Here is a 25,301-nt window from a genome sequence, read left to right as displayed (position 1 = left end):
TTAATTACTGAGTTGTGAATTGTTTTTACTAGATTTGAGTCATGCTCAGTTCCTTCTTTCAAATCAGGATGGGTACCTTGAAGACAGACTCCAAAGTCTCCTTTCATAATACTTAAGTTTTCTCCACACTTTGCCTCCTCACACTTGGGAACAATCCAGAGTAGTCAAAGCCAAGGAGAATATCTACCTTGTCAGTCCTCTTCTGCAGAGAGTCTACATCATAGCCAGGAAACAAATCAGCCAAGGCTTTAGTGTCCAACTTGCTGACAGGCCCAGTAATTCTATCCATGCCAAATGCAGTGATACTGACTTTCTTGCCAGTGTTCGTCCTCAGTGTGAACTGATACTGTCGGGTGTTGTAAGTCTTCTTTACATTTCCCATAGTTGTAACATCAAGCATGAATCTGTTCAGTTTTTTGGCCTTGATTCTGTCTGCGGCTTGGTAAGTTATGTAGGTTGTGTTTGAGCCACCATCACAGAATATGGTAACATTGCTCCCACTCTCACACACCTTTGCCTGCTGGATGGGATAGAGAGAAAGGCCAGTTCCTCTCATAGCATGACTTGCTGATTCAGCATGAGCACAATGATCAGTTTTTCAATCTACTTCTTTTTCGTTTCAAGGTGCTGATCCGGTTTGATCTTGACCGGTAGTGTTTGAACCTGCTCTCTTTTTCCCTGACTTGCACAGGAGGAAGTGATGCTTCTCACTTTCACACAATGAACATGGTTTCTTGTTGGAACACTTCTGCTGTGGGTGATTTCCAAAGCAAACAAAGCAAGCATTTACTTGTTTGAGCAATTCAAACTTGCCACCCTCTCCACTGATGGGGAACTTCTGAAATTCTTTGCAATCACTCGTTTTATGCTTAATTGTATCTCTCCTGTGGAAAGCACACTGGTAAAACTGTCTTCTGTCCTGACCAGTTCCAGTTCCATCATGCATCAGCCCTTTCCCACGATCACCAGTTTTTGGGACTTCAAGCGTTCTTCTCCACCTTGGTTGGTATTCAGCTAATCGAGCTACCGCTTCTCTTTCTCTTTCCAGGAACTTCATGAAGGGTCTGAAAGGCTAAATCTTCTCTACTTGGTTCATGTCATGATATTTGTGAATCCATTCCAATCCCAGATGGTTAGGTAAGAGTCCATTGACAAAATCAACATCTCTCTTAGTGAGAATGTTCAAATGATTCAACTCTTCAAGCTGGCTGTAGGATGCCTCCACAACATCAACAAATTCAACCAGACCTCTGTAATCAGTTTCTGATACTGGCTTGAGGCTATGTAAATCCTTTAGTGCTGCTTGAACAGTGGCACTGGTATCATCATAGTAGTCTTCCGACTTCTTCCACATAGTATCATAAGCCTCTGGTTTGGTGACATACACTGACCTGATCCTCTGACTAGCTTCACCTTTCACCGACCTGTAAGCTAAGGCTGTTTTGTTTTTGATTGCACCTTCTGCCAGCTGCTTCCAGACCGTTTTAAATTCTGGCCAATCCTTTCTCTGGCCAGAGAAGGTGGGAAGTGACATTTTCTTGAGGTGAACACCTGGTGTGTCTACAGAACTGGCTCCACTGCTTTGAGCTGGCATACCATGGCTACCAGGCTGATACGATGATACATTCATTAACTGTCCAGGATAAACCTGTCCTCCCGCTGACTGCTGAACAAATGGCTGTGGCAACCAATACTGCTGAGCCGAGGGAATACTGAAACTAGCACAGCTAATGGGATCAAATCCCATCAAATCATTTGCTTGGCTACCATTACTCTGAGCTGGCATAGTGTGACTTGTGTTAAAACACTTGACAAGTGTCCAGTGTATACTTGTGTCACTGTGGGCTGTTGAGTGGACGACTGTAGTAATGGGTACTGAGGAGCTGGTGCCACACTAACCTGAAGGGTAAATAGATCCAATACCCAAAGGAAAATTATTGGCTTGAACACTACTTGCCGATAATGTAACACTTTGTGTCTGTGAGGACACTGTGACAACACTAGAGGCTGGTTGATCTGGGTTAACATTGTTTCCTAACTGAAAAGTTCCCTGTACTGGTAATGTAGCACTTTGATCTAATAGATGTGTGAGGGGATCAGCAGGTGTGGAAAGGGAGCCTAGCTGAAGTACACTTGATGTCTTAGAGGCTTTTGCTTGCATGAAAGCATTTCTGGCCCCATTGTATACTTCATTAACATTTGCCCAGTATGCAGTTATGTCTAGTCCATTAACAATTTGATGCTCTGCATGTTCTTTGTTCAAAACCAGAGTTTCATATTCCTCATCTATTACACAAAAATCATCATGCACATTTTCAAGTTCAACCATTAACACTGTCAAAACATCAATGTCTACATTCCTGTCAACTGCACTGGTTAACCTTCGAGAGGCTTTGGTCACCTGTTGCTTGGCCTTAGTTCTTTCCTGTTTTTGTCCTCTACAACACTCATGATCGAAGATCACATTCACCAGAAATATCAATGCAATCGAACAAATTGCCTGGCAGACTTCAATATCAATCAATCTTAGCTGACATCTCAAACAAAGAAATCCAAACTCACCGATGGCTGACAACTTGAATCTGATAATAATTGAGATATGAAACAAAAGTTGAAGTAATTTGCACTTTCAATCTCACTGTTGACTGGTGATTTGGAGCGAACAAAATTCAAGGTCACTGAATTTGAAGACAACTTGAAAACACACTTTCAATCTCCAGTCAGCTGGCGACTTGGAGCAAACAAAATTCGAGATCACTGAATTTGAAGACAACTTGAAGACACAGTTTCAATCTCCTGGTCAGCTGGCAACTTGAAGAGTATCCCAACAACATTTTACTGCAACGGCGTCGATCCAAGAAGTGGACAATGGATGTTTCAACACCAGTTTATTCATAGTTAGAATGTAGCTAGAATACAGCTAGGTAAGACGTTGTTGCTCGTTTTTTGCCATTCTGAGCACCAACACTGTCCCGTGAAAACTAAGATTAACTTGAACAAAAATCCTGGAAAGAAATACAAGCGCTGAAACACAACAGTGCCATTTTACAAGAGCATGTGTTCCCCAATCTGAGCAAGGGATGATGGGTGTAAAGGGTGAAAACCGATAGCTGAAAACAAAACTAAAGATTTTGTAATCTTGAATCTCAGCGAATACATTATTGTCTGGAAAATCAAAAAGATTAACATAAACGTTCCTGACACAGGAATCTGAAGTCTTATGCAAGAGGTTCCAACATTGCTAAATCAAATCACTCTATTGACTTTAAAAATGCTCAAGTTATTGCTAAGGCTTCTTTCCATATTCGCAAGACGCTAGAATCAGCACACCTCTTCAATAAATCATGCAGATAACAATTCAAGGCCACACCCCAATCAATGCTCTATTCTTTTAAAAAAGAACAATTAGTTTATTGACACTTTTTTTCCATTTTAATGTATTCTTTTTAAAGTGCCACCTATTTTTGCATATATTTGTAGTTGTCATTTTTTCCATTTTTATCCATCACAGGCTGTATTCTGACAGCTGAAAGCTCAAAAGTTTTAACTCTATATAGTCAGTGAATGTTTTTTTTATAAATTTATGATATATTTGTTGTTTGTATCATTAGGTTATCCTTAAAAAATCTTTCAGTCTTTTTCACCACATTTTGGAATATAGTTAACTTTATTGATTATTTGAGCCTTGCAGTCAAGAAATATTTTGGCACAATGCTGCAAATTGCACTCAAGAGTCATTTGCAGAAAAAACCAGGCAGTACCAAAAGATCAAGGTGGGCCGTTTACCTTCATCTTTTCTTGGTATAAGAGCTATCTGAAAAGATTAACAACCATGACAATTACCGAGGCAGGGGTTCATTTTTCTTCGAGATATCACCACTAGTCTAGTAGTTAAGGCCAAAAAATTTGGGGAATTGTGCGTTTTTTGATAAAAGCATGAAACTTCCCACAAATGACAGGCAACAGCTACTTAACAATTCTGGATATAGAGGCATCATTAACAATTCAAGTAACAGGAATAAACCAGTTTTGATTAAAAATGCTGATGGCAGCATTTTTCCCTTGATTTGGTGAGTGTAGGTATAACTACAATTTGCTATTTGGTGTATTTTATCATGTTATACACTAAAATGTCAATAGAATGTGTTATTTAAAGTGTCACTTATACCAAAAGTAATGTTAAAAAATGTTTATTAAGCATTTTATAGTTAAAATTCTCGTGCATTTTCCAATTTTTTTCCCTTTTTTTAACAAAACTTCTGGTGACATGAAAATTGCATTCGTATTTTAACATTCATAAACCGATGTTTCCAGAAACACTTGTTTATGCCATGCAAAGTTTAAAAACTGAAAGCCACCTTGTGTAGTTAATGTGGTCTAGGCATGGCAGTAGAGCTGTGACTGATTCTGCGTATGACTTGAATTGTCCTTCCCTGATTGATCTCACTATCTCCAGGATGAGAATTTCTAACTCCAGCACTTGTGACCAGAAAAAGAACTGAGGCTGAATGGAACCCATCTTGCAACACCATTCCCTGAATTCCAAGCTTGCCTCTGATGTTGATGTCACAGTTGCCGTATAGTCTTTGTATGCAGACTGTTGCAGAACATATAGGGCAGCAGCTGTAATCTCATTTGCACATCTTGCTTTAGCGAGATGAGTCACTTTCAAGAATAATTCTGCTGTACCAGAACTTGCTATGTCCGCATTTACAAGTGCGTTTACCCATCCACTTCCATCCCCCTAGAGCTTTGAAAGCCGGGATTTTCTATATGCAGCCCCCCGAACAACAGCATATCTATCTTCACCATTTGTTTCAGGCATGTTCCATTGTATCATTTTAGCAAGAGCAAAGAGTGGTTGGTCCATTGCAATAACTGGTGTCTGACCTGGATTGAGATGCTGAACTACTTCATTGATGAGATTCATCCATTACAGGAGAGTGGCATGTTCCAAAAATAATGGTAAAGGAGTAACTAGGTCAATATGTTGTACTGGTGAGGGTGGTAGTGAGGTGTGGAAAGCCGCCCAGGAAATAAATTCTTCATTGCTTAATGTGTTTTTACCACACAGACTTTACATTTTTAAACCATTCAAGTTCTTTTGTGAGAGATGATGCGTTGTCATCTGATGGTGGCATAATCGGTCCAATAAACTCAGGGACGAATGTGTCATTAGATCGGAACACGACTGGCTGAGCATTTGTATAATTGGCTGGCAGGTCTCTGACACTTCTCTGTTGGACTAGGTACTCGTCTAGTACATTTACACCTCTATCACTCCCTTGCTGTGCCATGAAATGAATCTTTTGTGGTAGTTGCACTAGGGTTATGATCAATGTTATCTCATGCACCAGTTGTAAAAGATTGTTACATAGTTTTGGAGGACACACCACTCCATCCTGTTCAAAACAGCTGCAGACACTATTTGCAGCATCCATTGAGACTGACATCACACAGACGTATGAAATTGAAAGCCTCATCTTACTCATTTTGTCAATCAAGCTTCTGTTCCTCATCTTAACATGGATTTTTAACCCGATGTATACCGGAAGCAGTATTTCTCGTTCTCTATTGTGACGCATGGTTGGCTTAGACTCATCCTCAGTGGCATTTCTTTTACGTCTTTTCACACAGTTAAAGCTTATTAACTGAGCAATCAACAGATTGGCCGTCATTGCTGACACCTCATCAAAAGAATTTTCGCTGTTAGAACATGGCCCATCTAGAATCATGCTTACCAGGGCCTTCAATGACGCAGGGACACTTCTAGCCAGACAGTTACTGGGGAAGGAATCATTAAATAACTCACTGAGTTCTTTAAAGATGTCCCTTCTTACAAGTGCTGCTGCTCGAGCAAGCTGTAGCGTCTCAGAGTCGACATCTCGCTCGTAGGCCTTCGCGATGACATCTCCCATGTGCTGGTCAAACGCTAACACAATGTCACATTGTCGTTTGCATGACACCAGGTCTGGTATCTCGGCCTCCACCTTCTCCTTGAGTCGAGTACTATGTAGCCGGGCCATTTGAACAACTCCTTGGTCTTCTAATATGCTGCAATACATTTTACTGAGCTCCACTAAAGTAAATGCAGGCACTGTCTCTTGACATTCTCTAAATCCTTCAATGTAGGACAATTTCTGCGAAGGGGATGGCATGTAGTTGACTAGCTGACTGATTGTCAAACTTTTCTTTTCGTCTAGCTCTAGTGTAGAAAGTGACCAGGCATTTAGTGTAATAGACGGCATCTATTGCCACCATATCACCAACTGCCAATTTAGATAGTAGTTTTGTGTCATGAAGCTCTGTTGCATACTTTCTAACTTTGGTATCAATCTCAAATGTCGATGCTCTGTTCATTAGACTTCACAGTGTCATCACCAACTGATCTTCTAGTTTTCACTGGACTGAGTTTGCTTGCGGTATCTTCATTATCTCTTTTCCTCTTTATGGCTTGTTTGATCTCAGTGCTATTAATTTTGTTCCTACATGACTTGTGCCAACAAGCATTATTCCTACCGAGATTAAATTCAATTCCGTCCCCACTATCAAAATCTTTAATATCAAAACCAAAGGGATTTTCATCTAGCTCTTGCAATTGGGGAAGATTTAAGGCAAGTGTATTGTAGCCTGCTCCAGTGTCTTTTCGTTTCGAATATGCTGGACAGACAAGAGGTTCACTTGTTGTCACTCTGCAAAGCACACACACTTTCCAGTTTATCTCTTTTCAAGGTTCAGTTACTTCAATTGACCCTTCACAGTGATTAATGACTTTAACAACCTTTGCAATAAATATAATCTAAAACAAACACCATAACAGGATAATCTGATTAAAATCCTTGTGAAGTCTCCTCTCAATCGAGATAATTAACTCTGAAATCACAAAACTAACCTTTTGATTGTAGCAGGATGATTTGTCATGATTATTCCACAAATAGAATTTCTGTCATTAATCTCGCAATGAGCGCCCCCATGACAGTTTGCTTATTTAGAGCCCAGGCTTCCATCCCTACATGTAGTCTTGATTCTAGTCTTTCCTCGTCAAGATTGAAAAAATCTTCTGATCGGCTTTTGTTAAGAGAAACCACTGGCCTCAGTAGTTATTATTATTGCTTTTTCAAAAAAACTAAATGTGGCGGCAGACAATTTGTAGAGTTTTACTGAAAAAATGCTCCAGTGTTAACATTATTTTTGTGGAATTTTATTGGGATAGAAAGATACCTTAATGCAATATGTGCATCGCTGAAGTTTAAATACATTTTCCTAAACACTTAAGTAATAGTCTATAAGACTTTCTATATATGTTTTACAATAAATTGCATGGATAATTCCCCTAATGATATCAAGAAAAATGCTGACCTCAGCATTTTCAATTAAAACCAGTCTGTACTTGTTTCTGGACTTTTCAGCAGTGCCTCTATATCCAGAATTGTCGAGTACTTTGAGGTCTACAAACATGCAGAGTTTTGTACTTTTATCAAAAAAACGCACAATCCTTCCCCTTAACCTCCTGACTACACATGATTTTGGCCTCTCAAGCAGTCTAAAATGGCCGAAATTTCGGGCAACTTTAGGTGAGCCTAAAAGATACTTCGTACAAATTCCAGAAACTCTTATTTTCATGAGATAATATTTGTCCCCTTATTAGTTGACTGAGAAATATTAGAGGTCTTTCGCTTTAATTCTACGGTTCTCACAAGAAGCTGAATATCGCTGCCGAATTGTTAGTGAGTGTTACCCATATTTTAGCCATTTTCAGCCAGTCGTTTTTCAAAAGTGCGTCTGTTTATTTCCACAGAAAGACATATTTGTGATAGTCTTTTGCACTGTTATCAATATCCAGTCTAGTTAAAATTGGTATCTACAGGTAAATCAGAGTAATTGGTCTTGCAAAGTCCAAAAAAAATCATTAGTCAGAGATATTTCCCTCCAAATTTTTAGTGAAGAATATCGCCTTATACCGACTTTCTGGGATTGTTGTCCATGATTTACTGAAAGATTGCAATAATAGTTAGCTGGACTGCAGAATAGAATATTTAAGCTGTGACATTGTTATTAACCTATGTGAACATTTCAAACTCGCCAAATCCTTACCAATATTTAGGCTAAATTTTCCCGCAAAAGTTCTATTTTTAATGTCACGCTGCTTGGAAAAACAAATTGGATCCTCAGTTCACTGGTCTTTTTTGCTGTTTAGGAGAACAGACTGCAAGCTATTAGTGAGCAAGGCTTTTCCCTGAATTTTAATTTTGGGACTTCTGCAAACCCCTTGTTTACATCAGTTTCTTTTTCGGAAGGGGTGACTAGCTACAGATTCAAAGGTCAGACGACAGGACTTGGAAATGTCAATCTTACCTAAAGGTTTTTCCGTGGTTTTGAAAATATTAACTGTTCTTTTGGATCAGAAAATCACCTGCTGGTGGGAGGTCAGTTTTTCTTCAGTTATTAGCATGCAAACAAGATGGTTAAGGAAAGACATCAGCAGTGGTGTATATTTGGTGCAGCCAAATATAAACACAGAAACGCAGATTTTGTAGGCCGCTATTCGGCCTACAAAAGTGTCATACAGGACAGACGACTGGAATGTAAAGAAAACTGAATGAACATTTTGATACATGTGTGATACATGTGTACAGATCAAGTTACATAAGCTGATCTCGCCTGGGGACTGGGCATTGTGTAATCGTGAAATCAGCATGCATACCTGAATACATATTGATTCTGCTCTGAACTTAACTGTCTGTGTCTTGGTTTCAGTATTGCAGAGGTCCAGCTGACAGAGTTCCAGCAGTTGCACCATGTGTGGTTGTGCATGGAGAGCATTTTCGTTTTCTTCTTTAATTCAACTTGACCCTGGCAATTTTCAAGAGTTTTTGCCAAATTTTCGAGAGTTTGCAAGCTGAAAGTGTGCTGGCGTCTTGGCCACATTTATTGTCACAAACAGTCCTTTTGGAAATTTCCGTGCCCTCATGGTGTTGATCTCGTCATCAGGGTTCAAATCGACTGTTTTGATTTCATCATCGTCGCTAATATTTTCGTTGTCGCTTTCCACAGTATACTGGCTTTGGCTTCGTAGACATGGAAACAGAAGCGAAATGATTTCGTTTGTGGCCCTTTTGGCATTCTACACCATATGCTGTCTTCTGCAAAATTTACATTTTCGCATCAATTTCTGGTGCGCATCTTTGTCATCCTTGCCACCCTGATCCCTTTTGTTTCTGCTGTGTAAGTGATGCACTGTTTCTGACGTCGCCTCGATCGCATTATTTCTTTCTTTTGATAATTCGGAGGCTCTGCGTGCATTGATGCACTTATCAAGATCTAAGTCAGGAGCTTTCTAAAGATCCTTTCTGAGCTTTGAGGCGTGAATTTCACAGATGATTCGGTCACGGACCAGCGAGTTCCGCAGGGTGCTAAAATTACAAGTTGAAGCTAAGATCTTCAGGGCAACTATGAATTTTTCTACCGGTTCTCCTTCTTGTATTCTAGTGAAGAACTTATAGCGTCCTACTGTTTCATTTTTCTTGGGATTGCAATGGGTTTCAAAAGCATCAATCATGTCCTGCAGCAAATGCTTGCTTGGGCCACATGTAAATGGCAGTGCATGGTATATCTCTCTTCTCTGGTTGCTGATAATATAGAGAAAGAGCTTTACCTTCATCTTTTCATCTCTCCCTTCCATTGCCAGATCCATGTAAAGAGTAATTTCTTTTTTCCATCTTTTCCAGGCATGAGGAAACTCTTATAAGATTAAATTTGGAAATACAGTTAACAATAAAGATTAGCGAAAAAACTGAGCAACGACGTTTCGGTGTCATCCTGGCACCATTTTCAAGTTAAAAAATATTTGTGCGAAAAGTAAACTAATTTATACCAATGGTAGAGGTGCGAAATTGAATAAATTAAGATTAAGATAGCTGTTCAATGTTCATGTTCATTCCAATGAGGTGTCAAACACTGGTAATGAGTTCAGTGTCTGTTCAAAGCCTAAACAAATACTTTTGCGCGAATGGAGTCTGACTGTGTGTTAAGGCTCGGTTTCTTCTTGCGAATCCACAACATTTCGTGGATCGAGCAATCGAACTTTCCCTGACATTTCTTTAGGATCTTAAAGTTGTTAGTCAGGTCACCAACTGTATCAACTCGGTGTTCATTTTGAAGGTGTTTTCCGATGGCGGTAAATCGGTGTTCCTCAGTGCGCTTGTAAAGATGACGGCTAGTGTAACCGACGTATTCTGCATCACACAGATCACATATATAGTTATAAACAACGCACTGTTGATTGATCAAAGGTGGTTTTGGCTCTTGTACTTTGAGATCATCGCCAATTTTACGGCTTCTGAACACCGGCTGTAGTTTGTGATCAAGTTTATTACTCAAGTCTGAGAGATGTTTCTTTACTATGTCCGCTGATTTCTGGTCTTTAAAAGGCAGGACTATGCGGTAGATATTCTCTGTTGGAGGCGTCGATCTTGTGTCTGGTGACATCACTGAATTAACGAAACGGGTGATGGTGGAGTTCACAAGAGAATCTGAGTACTCGAGGTTAGAAAAGATCAGTTTAAGGCGTTCGCATTCTGTTGAGAATAGTTCCCATGTTGAGGACAAGCAGTAAGCACGGTTTAACATGGTTTTAACTAAAGATCTTTTATAGCGGTTGTCGACATGACTTTGGTGGTGTAAGAGGAGACCAGTGGAAATGAGGAATGAGGAAACTCACTGCGATTTCCAAAATCCAAGTTTCCAGGCGGTTTGAGCTGAGAAATCTGAGAAATTTGATCTCTGAGAGATCAAATTTCTGCCTCAGTGATGTATGCGAACCCCTCAGAACACTTATGCAAAGGATGTGGAGTGGCACTGGACAGGTCATCAAGATCAAGTGTTCCAAAGGACTTGTCAGCTAGTCACTGAAGCACCTGTATTGAAATACTACGTGCCAACAGAAGAGCTAACCCTCCAGAGCGATGCCTCACAAACAGGACTAGGTGCAGAACTGACTCAAAACGATCAGCCTCTGGCATTTGCCAGTAGAGAATTGTCTGATGCTGAGACAAGATATGCCCAGATCAAAAAGGAGCTCCTATCTGTTGTTTTTGGCTTAGAGAAGTTCCATCAATATACATATGGCTGAAAAGTCACAGTGCAAACCAACCACAAGCCACTTGAAGCTAACGTAAAGAAGCCCCTCCACATGGCCCTGAAACGACTCCAGCGCCTCCTGCTACACTTACTAGTATACGAGGTTACCCTCACCTACAGATTTGGCCGCCAGGTGCAGTTAGCAGACACGTTAAGCATAGCATACTTACCCTCTCCAATGTGACAACATTCAAGGCGGAGGTTCAGAGTGTAAACATGCAGGGTTCGTACAAAGTCTTGAATTCTTGAAAAAGTCTGGAAATTTGCAAACTACTTTTCCAGACCTGGAAATAGTATGGAAATTAAAGGCAAAGTCTTGAAAAATGTCTGGAAGTCTGGAATTTTTCTCAAGGAGCAGCAGGTGTTTAAAAGCTAGCTGAAATCTTTGTAATGTAGCTGATTTCACTTGAATTAACTTGGCCAAACGGCAAAACACTCTATAATAAATGGTGGTACAGTCGGAAAGTCCAGTCTCCAATGCCCTGCATTGTATTATGGTTCATTGTGTTTGCAATGCAGCATGGTTTATTTGTTTCCCGCGTTAGTTGAGCAAAGGAAGCAATATTTGTTCGCAGTCATGTAGCTGTTGTTCTTCCCTGGCTTTTCTTTCGCTTTGTAATAATGGGGCAGTGTGTCTTTAACGGAAAGTGGAAAGCAGATGAAAAATTTAAGGCCAGGATTGTAGCTGGTCCTATGTCAAAGACCAAAGCAATGTGTGTTGTTTGTAATGAGGCAATTGATATTTTAAGTATGGGAGAAGCTGCTTTGCAAAGCCACACGATTGACAAGAAACTCATGGAATTGAAACTGTTGTCTCCTTCTGTTACACATTTCCTGTCTTCTAGTTAGGAAAATTTAAGGTAAGACCTAAGAGTAAAGCAAAGTTTACATATTTCTGTGGTTCTTGAAATGTAGGTTTTTTGAGTTATGTTAAGTCACTTCCATGTCTGGTATACACCACTATTTTACTAAAAAATATTAAATCCATTTTCCATTGAGTGTAACCAAGTGGTTGTCTTCCTTTAAATATTTTGTTTCAATGATGTCTACTAAAAGCAACTTGTACAAGTTGGATGCCATATTTCTTTGTTTTGTTTTGTTTTGTTTTGTTTGTTCCAGTCTTCGTGCAACCAAACGTCAAGATGCTATTGAAATATTTCTTTATCTGGCTTGATGGATTTATTGCAATGTAATTATATGTTGTAATTCAGTTTAATTCTTTGTCTAAATTTTTATCACTTGTTTTTATACTTTGTGTTTTTGGTTGTGGTTGAATTGATTCTTGGTATAGATTTTATTTGCCTTTGTTTTTCGGTATGGCAATGTATAACAACAAATTTCAAGACCAGAGACAAAAGTCAAGTGAACCACAACATACATGACATATAATTAATTTCGTCATGTACAGTGCATGTACATGTACTCAGTTCCTTAGTTAGCTGCACATGTTTTACAGGAGCGCAACTACCAGAGCTGAATCTGTGGTTTCTACTGCACCAAATCAGCCTACTGGGAACTTCTTTAATGGAAAAGAGGTCCTTTCAGCTGAAATTTACTGGGCTCTTCAAATTACAGATAAGCATTCCTTCAAAACATGACTGCACAGACATTGATTTCACAGAGAGTGATTAAAAGACCATCTCCTGAATGTTAGAGGGGTTACCAAAGTCTCCTTAACTAAAGAGCTCCTTGTCAGTGCAAGTCATGCAAGACAGAGGTACCAAGCTGACCTAGTTGAAGAGAAAAGAAAGAAAGAGGAGCACAAGAGAGGAGAGAAAGGGAAAGCTGCCCTTTAATTTTAATTTTAATTTTAATTTTTATTCCTTCAATTCCTAGCTAATACAGAGATGTGTAAATATAACGTAAAGAAAATAAATAGAAACCAATAGTGCTTTGTAAGGAAGAAAAAAAAGCGCATAAAACAAAAACTACATCACTTAAGGTGGCTCTATATAGTTTTTTTGGCGCGCGAGGCATGGGTGCGAATGGCGCGAGCGCGCGAGTATTTAAAAGAAAAGTAAAAAACAAAAATAAACATGGTGGCGAGACTTTTATCGCGAGTCGCGTTCCACTTACCGCTATCCTTTTTGACCAGAACAAGTGTTCATCAAAAAACGCCTAGAAATGTTTAAAAATACACTTCTTTCGTGTTCTCCTGACGTGGTTAAACTGAGAAGCCAATTCGCAGCACTTATCATGCCGACATCAGAGAGAGAAGACGGTCGTGATCATACGCGAAGGAAGTCACAGAGTGGTCACGGTGTACTTTTTATGGTCGGAGGCTTCGCTTTGAGTTCCCTGGGCGATGAAACACCAAAAACAGCTGAAGAGTCTGCAACGGCGCAACTGACACCAGAAACAAAACCACCATTGCGTGACGAGAAGGGTCGGTTCTCAAGAAAGAAACCCGCTCAAAGTGGAAACACGGACGACAGGACTCGTGGGATAAAGGAGTGGAGGGCAAAGAGGAAATTGGAGTTTCAAGGAATGGTCGAAGATTGGTCCCCACCGAAGAAAAGAGAAACCCGTTTAAGTCAGGTATGGTTTAAATCTTGTTTTCGCTATTCGTGGCACCAAGCAATTCCCTAAAAGTTTTAAGACAAGTGCTTCATCAAGACTTTCTTTGCTCTGAAATAGTTCTCAATTTGAACTTTTGTATTATACCACAGGTAGCTCATAGCAAATTGTCAACATAATTATACCTGAACATTCTGACATTTCATTTTAAAATTCCAACATTTTTTGTTACAGTTACAACCTAATAATTACCATTAAAATGTAGAAGTTTTAAATTTTTATCAGAAACAAACAAAGAAGGAAAATTGCATTCCACATGGAAGTAGAATTATGGACTTGGATGTTTTGAGAAGTTCATTGAAATGTTGTCAACACTGTAAAGCAGGTGAGAAGAAACATTTTTCTGCCTAAAGAAAATCAACACTAAAGAAAAGTCAAAATGAATTCTCAGTTTTATGGCAAGTACACACAGCTTTAAGGCTATAAAATTAACAGGTTTCCAAAAAAGAATTATGAGGTTGATAATACATGTATATCTTCAATACATTACAAAACGTCTCATATGCAATCAGCCATAAAAAGTCTTGGTCCTTAAATTTTTGGGCAAGTTCCCTATAACAAGCGTCACACAATTGTTTGTCTATTGCGAGCAACAAAAATGTTTTTGATAAATTTGGAACAAACAAGCAGTTGTAAATTTGCCACAGACCACAAATTGCATTCACTGCATTTTGAAATGTTGTTAGTTTTTGCAAAAATTTACTTGTGCTCGTTTATTCCAAATTAAAGGAGAAAACACACTGCCAGAACAAAGTATCAGATCTTCCTGAGTATCAATATATTCACTTTATTTGCAGCCAATTTGTCATTGTGGAACATAACAGCAGGAAAAAAAATGTGGGTTAGCCTCAGTGTTCTCAGTTACCTGTGCAGTGTGTGGTACAGAGAATGTTGTCAAGACCTCCAATGAACACAGGAGCGATCAAAGAGGTCCACTCAGTCAGGATGTTAATTCAAGAGCTGTTCTTGGGTGTCTACATACAGGAATCGGTGAAACCCACCTAAATAATTTACTGTGTACATTAAATATTCCCTCTATGAATCCAGTAACTTTCAAGAGTAGAGAAAATGAGATTGGACATGCAGTAGAGCAAGTAACAAAGAAAAGTTGCAAAACTGCAATGTCAGAAGAAAGAAATGCTGCCATCAAAAAGGGTGTAAAAGCAGATGACCAAGGCTGCATCAATATCCCCTGCTCATATGACATGGGTTGGCAAAAACGGGGAAAGGGGCATAACTCTTCAACCAGTCATGCTGCAGTCATGGGTTTAACTTATGGGAAGGTTATGGATTACACTACAAGAACAAAATCCTGCAGGGTTTGCACAAATGCTAAAAAAACTGGAAAACAAGCCAAGCAACACAATTGCCAACTCAATCATACAGCATCATCAAAAGCAATGGAGCCTATGGCAGCAGTCCATTTGTTCACTGAAAGCCTAAATTCTAAAGTCAAACTATCTGTTTATGTCGGGGATGAAGACTCCACAACAGCTGCACATATAAAAGAGAAGGTCCCTTATCCTGTAGAAAAGTGGACAGACATTGTGCATGCCAAAAGATCCCTTACTACAAGGCTGTATAACCTAAGCCAACGTGGGAAATTTGTAAATTCATCAACTCTCTCACAGAAAGTTATCAACTACTTGGTCAAATGTTTTACTTATAGTGTGTCTCAAAATAAGGGAAATCCATCAGCACTTCAAAAATCCTTAAAAAGCATTCTACCACATTCGTTTGGAGACCACAAAAATTGCAATGAATCATGGTGTGGTGCCAAGAAAGACCCCATTAACTATAAACACTCTGACTTACCCTATGGCAAAGATCTCTATGGCGATGACTTAAGGAAAGCTTTGGAGAGAATTTTTGATGAATATTGTACTGACATAGTAGTTGCAAAGTTATCACCTGGGTCAAATTCGCAGAGAAATGAGGCCCTAAACAGTGTTATAGGCTCAAAAAATCCCAAAATCAGATACTATGGTGGAAGTGAAAGTAATGACTTCCGAGTGGCCTGTGGCATCTCGCAAGTAAACCTTGGATATCAGTACATTAGCCAAACACTTGAGAGCCTCAACATTGAACCTGGTATACACTGTATCAGCTACATTGAAAGGATGGATCACAAGGCTACCCAAGACAAACTAAGAAAAAACAGCATTAATTTCAAACGCCGAAGAGCTCAACTACATAAGCAGAAGATAAATCTTTTTTTTTTTTATTGCAAAACACAGGGAAAAAAAACAACTTACAGTTCAACTACTTACATTACTTATGGGACAATTACCTACATCACTTACTGGATAATTACTAACAATACAATTACTTACATTACTTACACTACAATAAGTTACATTGTATTAATCAATCAATTAATTAATTAATTAAAAAGACTACTTACTACTTACATACAATACACGTTACTTACAATACTGACAAGTGCAATACTTGTTAAGGTTGACCTACAGTACAATAATATCCGTGCAGATAAAAAATAAATCTTGATGGTAAAAAACAAGCTAAGGAAGGAAACACATACCAAAGTGGAATAGGACTTAACCTGGATCCAAACAATTCTACCAAACTGATCCAAGAATTCGACATCATCAATTTGAAAATTTCAAGTGAGGAGCTGAAAAACTTTGAAACATGCATTCCTGAATTAACGATCAGACCAGTGGCGGAGAAATTTCCCTATGACAGAAACACTGTTTACAATTTCATCATTTACGATATTGAAACAAACACGTCTGGAAAAACCGCAGAAATATGCCAGCTCTCAGCAGTTGATCAATCAGGTTTGCACTGTTTCAACGACTATATATTACCTTTGAGGGATGTAGATATTCATGCTACAAGGGTAAATGGTTTAAGTGTCCGAACAGTCAGCGGCGTCAGGACCCTGTTCAAAAACAATCAACCAGTCGAAACTGTGTCACTTGGAAAGTCACTCGAAAATTTTCTAACCTACTTGGAGAAAACTGTCAAGCATGTGAAAGGCGATAATAATATTTATACTGTTTTAATCGGGCACAACTCTCAGGTTTTCGATAATCCAACTCTTCTTCGTCAAGGTGGACATCAACTTTGTGAAAAGCTTTCCTGTCTTAACGTTTTCTTTTCCGACACTCTCCCTGTGATGAAGAACTTGGTCAAACGTAAACATCCCTCTCTGGTCTTACCGGATGGTTCCACAGTTAAATTAAATCAACAATCCATTTATCAGACACTTTTCCATGAGCCTTTCCCTGCACACGATGCAATGGAGGATGTTAGAGCTTTAAGAAGAATAGTCTTTGACTCCCGTTTGAACATTTCAGAGGACATGTTGACAGAGAACATGTCAACAACACAGTACGCAGAAAACGACATGAAATACCTTGATCGTCGCTACAAACTCCTGCAGACGTTCCGAGGAACGCTTTATCATCCAACAAACGCGGAATTCCCCATCAAGCAACAGATTGCTGAAAAAATAGCCGGAAGTGGCATTTCATATCGAGATCTTAAGAATGTTTTCGACAAGTTCGGAGCAAAAGGGCTTGTTGGCGTATTGTCTCTGCCTCCATCGTCAGCAACTAGCAAGGCTCCACGAGTGACAAAAACAACCCGTATTCTAGCCAAGATCGTTGAGCACTTCAAAGCAGTGGAGGAAACCACAAGTTAAAACGCATTTCCATAAGTATTACAACACTTATTAGGTATACTTTTCGCCGTCGTGGGGAAAAATAAGCTTCTACATCTCGACTAATTTTCAACTAGCATGTGCGAAGGAAGCGAAACGTGAGTATGCACAGTACCGTAACTTGAAGAATTTCTATTTTGATGACGTCACGAAAATACAGGGGTCTTTGGGTGATCTAAAACGCATATTAAGCGAGTTCCAGACGGTGAATTTTTTTGAAAATTGGCACATGGATAGGATTTTTCTTTTTCTCGCTGTTATACATACGTTAATGTAATATGCGTAAAAAACGAAAATTGCGAATTCCTCTGAAAATTATGTACAGATTTTCTTGTAGCTTTGTCAGTTGAAACTCCTTGTGTGTTAACTGTGTTTCCCCCAAAACAAAGAAAATTCACCGTGTAGAAACCTAGAAACACCGTCTAGAAGTCAGGCAGGTTAAAAAAACAAGCCAAGCATTTCTATCAGTAGTTACCATAGCAACAACATTTAGGTTCTGAAAGTGTCTTCCATACGTAGCCTAAGGCTGTAGGTTTTTTATTATTGACCTTCTACCGAGTGCTATGTTGTAAACATTTGCCAAGGGAGAAATTACTTATGCATATTTAATATCCAAAGCTTTGTGAAATACTATATAGAGCCACCTTAAATTGAATTACATTATATATTGGAAGGAGAGAAGAGGGGCACATCTAGATAAACTAATTTTGTACCCCTAAAAGTTATGTATAACTTGAGATTATTAATAAAAAAAAAGAAAAAGAAGAGGAAAAATGACGAAATAGGTCAGAAAGTTATAAAGAGATAATGTTTTCATTAGTATTGAAGAAGGTACCAGCGTAAAAGTGCTTTTCTAAACGTTCTTTTAGATGGTTTGTCTCTAATGGATTGCGGAAAATTATTCCAAAAGAAACTTTCAATAATGCTGGGGCAAAATCTCCTAAGATTAGTGCGAAATGAAGGTATTGCAACTTGGTTGGATGATGCACTACAGGTACTGTAATTATGTAGTTCAGATACTAATGAAACAGGTAAATTAGGAAACTTATCATGGTGGAAATAATCATAAAAGAGCATACACGTGTTCAGTTTAACAATATCAGGAGTAAAGAAAAGAATAGAAGCAAACATTGAGGCACTGTTGAAGTCTGCTGACCAATTTGCAGAAGAGGCAGAGTCGACTGGGAAAGTAACTCTCATTTCTAAATCAAATGCAATGAGCGAAGTGCTAAAGAAATAGGAGAGTTGAAGTCCATCGAGGAGACAATAGACAAGAAACTTCAAGCTCTAAAGAACTAGTTCTTGTGTCATGAAATAGTTATATATTTCACACACTAATGGCAAAACCCAAGGACTTTGTTGAAAAAGTGTACTGTTAAAAATTGTTTTGAGAACTGAGGTATTTGCTTTATGGAAGAAATTAGTATACTGCTATGTTTTGGTTGTGTCACTGTAAGTTAAGAATTAAACAGCTGAAACTGAATTTTTTTAAACTCAATGTTTTCATAGTTAAGACAGTTATTTCTCATCGGGCCATGAAGAATCTCATTGTTACCTTGAGTCTGGAAAATCAAAAAAGTGGTCTGGAAGAAGTCTGGAAGAAGTCTTGAATTCTGTCCACAAAAAGTGTACAAACCCTGAATATGGCACAAGATTTGCCACTAGCAGCAGCTAGACTAGATGATGTCCAAACCCACACTGCAAAGGACGACACCTTACAAGTGCTAACAAGAGTCATCCTAGATGGGTGGCTAGAGGATAAAGGTGCCGTTGCCGCAGCAGCAATGCCCTACTTCAGTATTCAAGACGAACTGGGTGTCCAAAATGGGGTAAGCCTTTGCGGAGAAAGGGCAGTTATTCCAAAGTCGCTCAGACATGACTTGCTGAGGCAGATCCATGCATCCCACATTGGCGTGGAAGGGTGTATACAATGAGCAAGAGAGCGTCTATTGGCCAGCCATGTTCAGTGAAGTGAAAGATTTCATTCTGAAGTGCGACATTTGCCGCTCAGTTGATAACAAACAGCAAAAGGAAGACATCATTCCCCATGATGTCCCTGACTGTCCATAGGCCAAAGTGGGAGTTGATTTGTTCCAGTTCAACAATACCAATCACCTGATAGTCATGGATTATTTCTCTGGGTTCTGAGAAATCGACCCCCTAGAGAACACTACAGCCAGTCACATAATCAGAAAGATGAAGATGCGGTTTGCCTGATATGGTATTCCTGATATCTGTGTTTCAGACAATGGCCCACAATTCACAGTCCATGAGTACAAGAAGTTCAGCAAGCAGTGGAAATTTGAACTGGTCATGACACCCCCCAGATACCCTAAGAGCAATGGAAAAGTTAAGAATGCAGTTGGAGCGGCTAAGCGACTGATGAAAAAAGCAAAGAAGAATTCTTCCGATGCTTACCTTGCTCTTCTTGAGTACTGGAATACTCCAACTAAAGGATTAGATGCCAGTCCAGCACAGGGACTGATGAACCGCTGAATGAAAACTCTCCTGCCAACGGCAAAATATCTGCTGGTTCTAGAAGTAATCTATGGGCAACACCAGAAGATTTTGGCCAACAAGTAATGTCAGGCCAAATACTACAATAAAGGGGCTCACGATCTCTCTGCTCTGAAGTCCGGAGACGTCGTCAGAGTGAATCTCTCATCTGACAGCCTAAAACAAGAAGACCTGCGAAAGGCACAAGTCAAGGCAGGGGTCAGGGTGCGAAGCTACGAGGTAGTATCAGAGGACGGTGAGAGATTTCCACGCAACTGCGTTCACCTAAGGAAATCACATGAGGCTTTCAGCACCTGCCAACCAATATGGGAGTCGCCCTTTAGCTATGTCACTACACTGTCGACAGCCACACACGGATTCCGCCAGCCTGCCCCTCGATCGTGTAGCTGATAAGTCTCTAGTCAGGCCAACTTCTGCCACACCTGCAACAGATCAACCCAGAAACTCCCAAGGGTCAGATACCCCACCGCCAAATGATGGCCTTTACTGGACCAGGTCCAGCCATGAGGGTAAACGAGCAAAGTAACTTGGAGACTATGTTTAGATAAAGATCACACACTGCGCAAATTTGAACTTTGGAGACTATGCTTAGTTAAAATGAAACACTGTGTGGTTTTGAACGCAACTTGAGTTAAGATTACACTATGGATAAGACAGATACTGTTTGCTTTCAGAAAGACAGCTTTAGATAAGTCGTTTTGTTCATGTTTATCGGTTTATGTTCTTTTCTTTTTAAAGGGGAAAAGATGTAAAAATAGGATTAGAATAGAGATCGAGTTAGGTAAGCTGATATTGCCTGGGGACTGAGCATTATGTTATCGCAAAATCAGCATGCATACCTCCATACATATTGATTCTGCTCTGAACTTAACTGTCTGTGTCTTGGTTTCCCTATTCTCGTGGCTTGTTACAATGTGTAATCGTTGCTAGGTCAAGATTGCCAGCGGAAATCTTTCTTGCATTCATTGTTGTCATTTGTATCATTGTAGGTTACACCGTCTTGTTTTTTGTTTCATTTCCTTTGATATTACCTCCTGGGTATTATTTTTGTGATCCGCCAGAGGAATGTAGCACCACGGGCTAAATTTTTTTCCTCTCTCTGCAGATTCTGGCTATGAGTTTGTATCAACAAACAGTAAACAAGACGTCTTGAGGCAATCTGCAGTAAACACAAAGTGAAAAAAAAGGTTATATTTTTCAGGTTTGCATTTTCAAGACGTGCAGAGAGTCTGACTTTTTTGGGTCTGAGTTTTTGTTTTCGAGGGTCTCAGTTTACGGGTCTGAGGTCTGAGCTTTCAATCTCATAAGTTGCCCAAGAAAATCCACAGAAAACCAAATGATGAAAACCAAACACTTGGCTGACTTACATGTAAATGTCCAAAATAAAAAAGACTTTAGTTAATGAGTTGGAAAACTAAATGAAATTGAAATGTCATCTAGGACAGTAGCTTTTTCTTCCACCCCCTTGCAAACAGGGTGTGGGTGGTAGCGAGCTGGGGGTGTCCCTTCTCCTTTGCCACTATATATTGGTGCTTCGGTCCACCTCTGCACCCTCCTTGAATGGGATAGGAAGGATAAAAACACTACACTCTAGAAAAAATATTGTTTCTTTTTTAATGATCCATTCAGTCATTATTTCGTTTATTTTTGACACTCAGATCAGGTGAACCATCTTTTTTTGTAGATATTCACGAGTTACCATCCCATTTATCTTAACATGAATACAACTGCATTTTGGTAGGGTTAATGGCAATGAATTTGCCTCTGTAAGATTTTTTTTCATGAACCACGCTAAAACTATCTCAATAAATCTTCAGGGCAATTTAGTGGCATGCAAAATGTAATTCAATTTACTTTCATGGATCACAAACATATTGCAGTCTCATTCTTTATGAACTCTGACAACAACAGCAGTAAAATTATCAAGAAATTATCAATGTAAATTTGGATGTAATTTTGTTGCATGAAAGGGGTTTTCTGGTCAATATTTACAGAAGCAACATTATATTACTTTTCTTGAAAGTAAAAATTCCAGAGTAGAAAACAAGATGGTGTACTAACCTGTGACGATAAAAACAGCAACATCAAATGCAAGAAAGATTTCCGCATGCAATCCCAGTCATCTGTCCTTTTTGATCCTTTCCTTGGCCGGAGAGCAGGGAGCTGTATTTCCTCATTGTTTACATTAGGTTGCACCAAATAGACACCACCTCTGACGTCCTTCCTCGACTATTGCGTGCACACTAATAATCAAAGAAAAACTGCCCCACCACCAGCAATGCTGGGCAATTTTTCCGATCCGAAACAACAGTTAATCTTTCAAAACCAAGGAGAAATCTTTAGGTGAGATTGAAATTTCGAAGTCCTCTCATCTGACCTTTGGATCTGTAATGCATCATGCCTTCCGAAAACAAGAAATCGATGTAAACAAGGGGTTTCCGATGCGGAAGCCTCAATATTAAATTCAGGGAAAAGCGTCACTCACCATTAACTTGCAGTTTGTTCTACTAAACAGCAAAAAAGACCAGTGGTCTAAGGATCCAATTTGTTTTTCCATGCAGCATGACATTAAAAATAGAATTTTTGCAGGAAAATTTAGCCTAAATATTGGTAAGGATTTGGCAAGTTTGAAATGTTTACATAGGTTAATAACGATGTCACAGCTTAAATATTCTATTCCGCAGTCCAGCTAACTATTTTTTGCAATCTTTCAGTAAATCACGGATAAAAATCGCAGAAAGTCAGTATAAGGTGATATTCTTCACTAAAAATTTGGCGGGAAATATTTCTGACTAATGACTTTTTTGGACTTTGCGAGACCAATTATTCCAATTTGCCTGTAGATACCAATTTTAACTAAACTGGATATTGATGGCAGCGCAAAAGACTATCGCAGAAATGTCTTTCTGTAGAAATAAACTGCCGCACTTTTGAAAAATGACTTGCTGAAAATGGCTAAAATTTGGGTCATGCTCATTAACGATTCAGCAGCGATATTTGGTACCTCATGAAAACTGTAGAATTAAAACAAAAGACCTCTAACATTTCTCAATCAACTAATAAGGGGACAAATATTACCTCACAAAAATGAGAGTTTTTGGAATTTGTACGAAGTATCTTTTAGGCTCACCTAAAGTTGCTCAAAATTTCGGCCATTTTAGACTGCTTCAGAGGCCAAAATTATGATGTAGTGATATCTCGAAGAGAAACAAACCCCTACCTCGGCAAATGTCATGGTTGTTAATCTTTTCAGATAGCTTTTATACTGTGAAAAGATGAAGGTAAACAGCTGACCTTGATGTTTTGGTATTGCCAGGTTTTCTCTGACAATTGTTGTGTCCAAGCGCTGAATAATGAGGCTACTTTACGGATAAAGCAGCTGACCAAACTTTAATGTTTACTGTGCTAAACTTAAGTTATACCATTTCAATAATCCAAACAGGTAGGCTCTGAATGGGAATCCCGTTCAGAGCCTGAAATTTTTTCAGGTCATTTTTCCAGTAGTGTTATGGTTGCATTCGCATCTTTCATTCTTTGATTTAACTGCTACTGTTGGACATCTATTACCATGGAATTCATATGCTTGAGCCAAGTATTACGTCCACTGAACATATAGGGCCGAACTCACACACGACCGCTCTCATGTGGCTTTGATAGCTCAGTTGGTAGAGCATTGCACTGGTATCGCAAAGGTCGTGGGTTCAAATCCCGTTCAGAGCCTGAAATTTTTTCAGGTCATTTTTCCAGTAGTGTTATGGCTGCATTTGCATCTTTCATTCTCTAATTCATTAACACTATAACATCTCCCGCTTAAAATACAAATTACATTAACAGAAAATAAGCGAAGATAAATGAAAACTAATTGAAAAACTACTTGAAAACATGCAATTGCCCTAATAGAGTGTTCCTGCATTACTCAATGTTCAGTGTTCTACTGAAAGTTCAGTGTTCAACTACATCTCTTCAATTAAACGTTTGAGTTTCGATCAAATTCTAGTTGAATGATGTCTAGGTTCTTCAGGAATAGTTGGGACAGAAGTATCCATAGCATTTTCTTCTTGTGCAACAATCTGTCCAGATGGTGGAACTTCAACCAAAGGCTTGGTAGACTTCTCATTCAGTGATTTAAAAAATGATTGACAGGCCTAGCACGACTCCCACTGTTTCGTGATAAACGGTCTTTGACCTTTAGAGTTTAGCTCTAACAAGTATGTCTTTCAGAGATTTTCCTCTCCTGTAGGAGATGAAAGGAGGGTCTCTGTATATTTCTCTAAGCAGAGGTTGATCTTGGATTAAATGCCATTTGCTCATTAAAATGCTATTAAGATTGGGCACTGATGGATTATATTGTGTGACAAAAGGCAATAATCTCTTTTGCAATTTTGGTTTCTGTTGTAGTGCCGACTTCCTGTTTTTAAATTCGATTTCTGCGAGGACTTTGTTGACCAGTTTCTCTGGATAGCGTTGAACACGCAAATTTGATCTGAAATTTTTGATCTTTTCTTCAAAACTTGTTTTTGAAGAGTTTGTTCTCAGAAGCCTAAGTGCTTCACCTTTTATAAAACCTTTTTTCACACCTGGAGCGTGACAGGAAGAGAAATACGGGTATTGAAATTTCTCAGTCGGCTTGAAGTGTGTGCAGATATCAAAGATTGAATCTTTGTTAAATCTCTCGCCTTTGAAGACAGTAGTGTCTAGGAAATTTATTTCCTTCTCTGATATGTCAGCCGTGAATTTAATGGTAGGATGGTGCCTGTTTGCTTCTGAAATAAACTGATCTATTTCCTCTCTGTTTGTGTTCCACAACGAGAACACGTCATCTATGTATCTCTTCCACTCAATGGGTTTTATCTTGCTTTTACCGATAATTTTAGATTCTACTGCGGACATAAAAATGTTCGCGAAAGCAACTGCCATTTTTGTCCCCATTGCGGTACCATGGGTTTGGAGATAGTTCCTTCCGCTGAAATGGAAGGAGTTCTCCTGAAGTATAAGTCTAAGCATGTTGCGGAGTGAATTTGTAGGAATGGGAGTGTTGTTCTTATAGAAGTCTTCATATGCTATGCATACAGTGTTTATCCCTTCCTCTTGGGGGATATTGGTGTACAGGCTGGTAACATCCATTGAAACTAGAATCGTATTTTGTTGGACTTTTGTCCTTTCTATAAAGTTAATGAAATCTGTGGTATCTTTGAGGTACGATTTTTGCACTTTGGCAATAGGCTGGAGGATGTGGTCTATAAATGATGATATACGTTCTGTCGGACCTTCACAGCCCGAAATTATTGGTCTTCCAGTAAGAGTCAGTTTGTGAATCTTTGTTAGTGTGTAAAACACTGGTATGCGCGGTGGGTTAGGTGTTTGAGAAAGCCATTCTTTG

The 25,301-nt window shown here is 39.1% G+C and overlaps 4 protein-coding genes across 5 annotated transcripts in view; 3 read left to right on the top strand and 1 right to left on the bottom strand.

Moving 5' to 3' along the window:
- The window catches only part of LOC145486481 (meiosis-specific protein MEI4-like), a 114,320-nt gene that overhangs the window by 82,909 nt on the left and 6,110 nt on the right, over window positions 1–25,301 (top strand). The window lies entirely within an intron of this gene.
- Window positions 1,786–24,037, bottom strand: LOC145486479 (uncharacterized). Its single transcript, XM_081465149.1, has 3 exons — window positions 18,049–24,037; window positions 2,501–13,075; window positions 1,786–2,436 (listed from the first exon to the last, which is right to left on the bottom strand). Exon 2 carries the CDS (start codon window positions 6,246–6,248, stop codon window positions 5,064–5,066), a length of 1,185 nt encoding a protein of 394 aa, XP_081321275.1. The 5' UTR covers window positions 6,249–13,075; window positions 18,049–24,037; the 3' UTR covers window positions 1,786–2,436; window positions 2,501–5,063.
- LOC145486489 (uncharacterized) lies at window positions 13,082–14,626 on the top strand. The gene is made up of 2 exons (XM_081465159.1): window positions 13,082–13,677; window positions 13,942–14,626. Exons 1-2 carry the CDS (start codon window positions 13,264–13,266, stop codon window positions 14,065–14,067), a joined length of 540 nt encoding a protein of 179 aa, XP_081321285.1. The 5' UTR covers window positions 13,082–13,263; the 3' UTR covers window positions 14,068–14,626.
- LOC145486829 (uncharacterized) lies at window positions 14,665–17,386 on the top strand. Its single transcript, XM_081465547.1, has 2 exons — window positions 14,665–15,942; window positions 16,239–17,386. The coding sequence occupies exons 1-2, from the start codon at window positions 14,754–14,756 to the stop codon at window positions 17,384–17,386; spliced, it is 2,337 nt and encodes a 778-aa protein (XP_081321673.1). The 5' UTR covers window positions 14,665–14,753.

This window comes from Orbicella franksi, chromosome 5 (genome assembly GCF_964199315.1).
Source record: "Orbicella franksi chromosome 5, jaOrbFran1.1, whole genome shotgun sequence".
In the NCBI taxonomy this organism is placed as follows: Eukaryota; Metazoa; Cnidaria; class Anthozoa; order Scleractinia; family Merulinidae; genus Orbicella; species Orbicella franksi.
Note: the sequence above shows the minus strand (reverse complement) of the source record. Positions and strands in the feature narration are given on the sequence as shown.

What these genes read in the sequence shown, in the direction of transcription:
- LOC145486479 (XM_081465149.1), bottom strand. Translation starts at nt 6,248, where the DNA reads ATGCCGTCTATTACACTAAATGCCTGGTCACTTTCTACACTAGAGCTA.
- LOC145486489 (XM_081465159.1), top strand. Translation starts at nt 13,264, where the DNA reads ATGTTTAAAAATACACTTCTTTCGTGTTCTCCTGACGTGGTTAAACTG. An exon ending in GAGAAACCCGTTTAAGTCAG is followed by an intron (nt 13,678 to 13,941) that starts GTATGGTTTAAA and finishes AATTTTTATCAG; the next exon opens with AAACAAACAAAGAAGGAAAA.
- LOC145486829 (XM_081465547.1), top strand. Translation starts at nt 14,754, where the DNA reads ATGAATCCAGTAACTTTCAAGAGTAGAGAAAATGAGATTGGACATGCA. An exon ending in AAATCTTTTTTTTTTTTATT is followed by an intron (nt 15,943 to 16,238) that starts GCAAAACACAGG and finishes GTAAAAAACAAG; the next exon opens with CTAAGGAAGGAAACACATAC.